At 33.9% G+C, this 3,931-nt stretch overlaps 1 protein-coding gene across 3 annotated transcripts; it reads right to left on the bottom strand.

Moving 5' to 3' along the window:
• Positions 1–739: 739 nt before the first annotated feature.
• On the bottom strand, positions 740–3,594 carry LOC103490433 (UDP-rhamnose/UDP-galactose transporter 3-like). Of its 3 annotated transcripts, none has more exons than XM_008449924.3 (6): positions 3,362–3,594; positions 3,014–3,251; positions 1,940–2,124; positions 1,662–1,862; positions 1,392–1,553; positions 740–1,270 (listed from the first exon to the last, which is right to left on the bottom strand). In XM_008449924.3, exons 2-6 carry the CDS (start codon positions 3,237–3,239, stop codon positions 911–913), a joined length of 1,134 nt encoding a protein of 377 aa, XP_008448146.2. In that variant the 5' UTR covers positions 3,240–3,251; positions 3,362–3,594; the 3' UTR covers positions 740–910. The 3 variants fall into 3 exon arrangements, with proteins under 3 accessions (XP_008448146.2, XP_050947576.1, XP_050947577.1); XM_051091619.1 differs by having other exon boundaries at positions 3,014–3,164; XM_051091620.1 differs by having other exon boundaries at positions 3,014–3,161.
• Between the last annotated feature and the right edge of the window lie 337 nt (positions 3,595–3,931).

Below are 3,931 nucleotides of genomic sequence, written 5' to 3'. Positions count from 1 at the left end.
ATGGCTTTAAACCGGTTAGAAAATTCTTTTCTACTATCACATGCATGGAGCACCCACTCTCAAAGAACCAACCTTCTTTGGATGATGAGAATGAGAGCTTAGAAGTAAAAACTACGTTGCAACTTACACTGTTATGAAGAGTGTTATTCTTTATTTTCCATTTATGCTTTGACATTCTATGCTCCTTTAATTGCATGAATCTCTCACTATCAATCCTTTTCTGAGGTCGTCATACATAAGCATTTCTACTATAGAGATGAAAGAAGAAAGGACGAATGTGCCAACTTTACCTTAGTAATGATAGATCCATCTTTTCCTCGACTTATTTGTACTAGGTAGAGTGACCGTTCTTGATGTTCCGAGAGCTTTTGACATAGTATCTAATATTGTTCTATCTTGGATAGGCATAAAAACAATTTGTACAAAGCAGCTTTTCCTTTATCATGGTCGAAACCAACACCTTTTCAATCAGCTTTAGGTTTCTAGACTTTAAGATTGAGTTTAGATCATCAATACTGCAATTAAGCATTCAAACAGGCTTGGATAGAGACTCAAATATCCATCTTAACAGACCTCAGCTTCTGCTTTAAGGTAGATATCTTGGGTAATAAGCAATTTTCAAATATACAATAATAAACTCTTACATTTCTTAAAAATGGTTTTGTAACAAAAGTAGATACCTTTTTTCTCATATGCTTCTCTTTATATATTTATGTCACTAACTTTTAACCACCGTACATCGACGCAATAATTTCAATTACTTTTATTCAAATACAATGTAACAATCTCAATGTTTATAAATCAAGTCAACCTCTTAGAATAGCCATTTAGAAGACTTAAAATCCACATTGGTGGGTAAAAAATGGAAGAGCAAAAAAAAAAAAAAAAGAAAAAGAAAAAGTGATTTTTATCATTTTGAAACTTGACCAAGCTCTTCATCTCTCAAACTACTGTCATCCATACCCTCTTTCATCAACATCAACTCCTCATCTGAAAGTTGGCTTTTTATCTGAGGAATGGCCTTTACATTGCCTTTTTTCTCATTTTCAACTGCCCAGCTATAAACCACCATCCCGACAATTGCAAGTACCATCCCTGATATGTTTTTCAGTGTCATCTCTGAATCAAACAGCAGCCACCCCAACATCAGCACGCATACTGTCTTCATATGACCTAAAACCTGGAATGATACGGCCGAGAATCGCCCGATGCATAGATATTGACTGATGTTGCAGAACACAGCTAGGGAGCATGAGAGTAATATGAAACACTGCAATATTCATTAAGGATAAATATCGGTTGGATTTTTTTGTCCTTGGTTCTACTTTGAAAGCAAAAGCAAAATAAATACGAGCTAGATTGGGAAGAGTGAGATCGGAATTACAACTTACAAATGCACCAAAAGTGTAGTTGTATTTGAGTAGAGATTTGCTAGTAAGGCAATAGTCAACGAATGGACCAACTGTTAGAAGGGAAAGTGCTTGTATTGGAGCTGTTTTGCTTAGTAATTCAAAGGATCCTATTGAGTACTTCTTCTGTAATGACCCTATTGACTGTTTAATCAATGCAAAAGTGTTCAGCTTGATGTTTCATAATTAGGCTCTTAAAATTTAATTGCTGAGTTTGAAGTGATTTTATAGAGAGAAAAGAGAAATGCTTACAATTTGTTGTAGTGATGTGCATAGGATTGCTACCAAGGCACAAAGAAAGCCTTTGGCATTAACTTTGACATCAGTTACAGTACAGACTCCAACACCGACAACGACCACGGCAACAGCCATCTTCACTTCCCTTGAGTATTGTTTTCCATGAAGAATCCACTCTAGTACACAAACCACTGGAATCATGCTTAGTTTTGATATCTACAAGCAGCGAAAAAGTTTGGTTATGGTCGATGATGATGAGTGAGAACTAAGAGTAAGAGAGGCAAGGATTGAACCTGATAAAATCCAACAGAGTTTAACATGAGGCTGAAGTTCATGGCTGCTATCGAGGTGTTGGCGATAATGGAGAACCAAAGAAGCTCCCAAAAGGGAACAGACTTTGATTCAGAATAGCCAGTGGCATTTGAAATCCAACCAATTAATGCAGTGACAGAAAAGTGAAATCCAGTTAAAGTTGTAGCTGAAACACAGGAGGGAAAGCCTTGGATCAAAGCAGCTAATTGATGAAATGAAATATATGCATTATGCATTTTAGTTTCCCTAGACCAAACTCCTATGGGACAATCATTTTCTCGTGGATCATTCATAATTTACTGACAGGTTCTATCAAATCCGTTTCGTTCAGTTAACAGGAGACCAGCCGCTATTGGCTACCTGAAAGTTAAATTTTTCTGGTTCATTTTCTATGATCTAGTTAAAAGTTCATTCCTTTTCCATCCTTTTGGTGTTGTAATCTGTTCATCAAAAGAGAAACCAGTAATGTTATGCTTATCTGAAGAGTGTAATGACCAGATTCTGCTCCCTGTTTCTTCCTATGTTTGGTAATGATTTTGTTTTTAACTTTTCTGCTTTGACAAAACAATGTCTGCGTATTATCTCAATTTTTTTCTATTTTTACCTAAGAAAAACTTGAATTTATAGTCAAATTCTAAAATAAAAAACAAGTCTTTGAAAACTATTTTTTTATTCACAAAATTTGAGTTGAGTTTTTTAAAACACTAATAGAAATGCAATAACAAAACAGATCAACTTATAGGTAAATAGTAATGTTTACAAATTTGATTTTAAAAAACCAACGACCAAATAGTCGTCTAAATTTAAATTATTATAAAATATCAAATAAAATCACTTTTGTGACAGTTTTTAACGTTACAAAAGTTGAGTTTAAAAATGCAAAACAGACATTAAATTAATTCTAAACAATCAATTCTATGTGTGGAAGTGATTTTTAGTCTCACAATCCCTACAGAGCATGCCTTAAATGCAACAAGCAAGTCTCCACCTCTGAATTGCTTGCAAGACTTCTGGTAATGAAATTTGAAACAAAAAGAGAAAGAAGAGATACAAACCAAAGGAAAATGCAAAGCCAGTTTGAGACATGAGTTGCTTATTAGCCATAATAATGCCCACAGAGCTGAAAATATTCATACTCCAAGCTCCAACATCTGATACAGAGGATGACGATTTTCTATCCTCCATCAACTTTGGCTTCTTCTTCTTCTTCAAATCAAGATCAAAAATCTTGTTTTTTTTAGGGGATTTGTCTTTGTTCAAAGATATTGCTCCCAAATTCATGAGAAAGGAAAGCTGGAAAGCCAAAAATGAAAAAAAGAAAAAGAAAAAAGATGAAATGAGAATAGAAAACGGGAGAAGAATGAGAAATTAATTAGATTAATTAGTGTTGTGGGTCAACTTACAATGTTTTTAAATGCTCAAAGTTTGAATCTCTTAGCTCCGAAATTGTTGCTGCAAACATCAAAAGTCCACTCTCAATGGAAGGAAGGCCCTTCCCTTCCTCTACAGCCTCAGCTTATTTCTTCTTCATTTCAATTGGATTTTGCTGCATTTTGGAGCAACCAGCACGTTAGTAAACTTAACGATCCCACAAATCCACATGAAAGTTTTTCGAGTTTCAAGAAATAAAATAATCTCTTTCATTTATTATTTTTTCTTTTAAGGTGGAGTGAAGAATGAGACAAGTTGTTTTGCTTTCCAACCTTTACACTTTCTGTGTTACTCACCTTTATCAAAATTTTGGATTTTTGTTTATTTGTAAACTACACTCTTTTGTGTAATCTAAAGAATTTGTGGATTGTGATTAAAAATTTTCAATGTTATCTTTTGGTAACTTTTTATGACTGTAGTCCCAAGTATTTACAGTTGAAACTCTTAAACGCATCTTTTAAAGGATAGAATGGAATAATTTTGTAATGGATATTAATTCTAAGTTCATGTTTAGATGGATAGTTAAATTGATTTCTTTTTTA

This window comes from Cucumis melo, chromosome 11 (assembly GCF_025177605.1).
Source record: "Cucumis melo cultivar AY chromosome 11, USDA_Cmelo_AY_1.0, whole genome shotgun sequence".
Taxonomy (NCBI): domain Eukaryota; kingdom Viridiplantae; phylum Streptophyta; class Magnoliopsida; order Cucurbitales; family Cucurbitaceae; genus Cucumis; species Cucumis melo.
The sequence above is the reverse complement of the archived record's forward strand: the minus strand, read 5'-3'. Positions and strand labels throughout refer to the sequence as shown.

Bases quoted from the DNA above. Each gene is read 5' to 3' on its own strand.
- LOC103490433 (XM_008449924.3), bottom strand. From the start codon at position 3,239: ATGAATTTGGGAGCAATATCTTTGAACAAAGACAAATCCCCTAAAAAA. The intron at 1,863-1,939 runs GTTCAATCCTTG...CGCTGCTTGTAG, and splicing joins ACTCTGTTGGATTTTATCAG to ATATCAAAACTAAGCATGAT. The intron at 1,271-1,391 runs GTAAGTTGTAAT...TGAATATTGCAG, and splicing joins ACTACACTTTTGGTGCATTT to TGTTTCATATTACTCTCATG.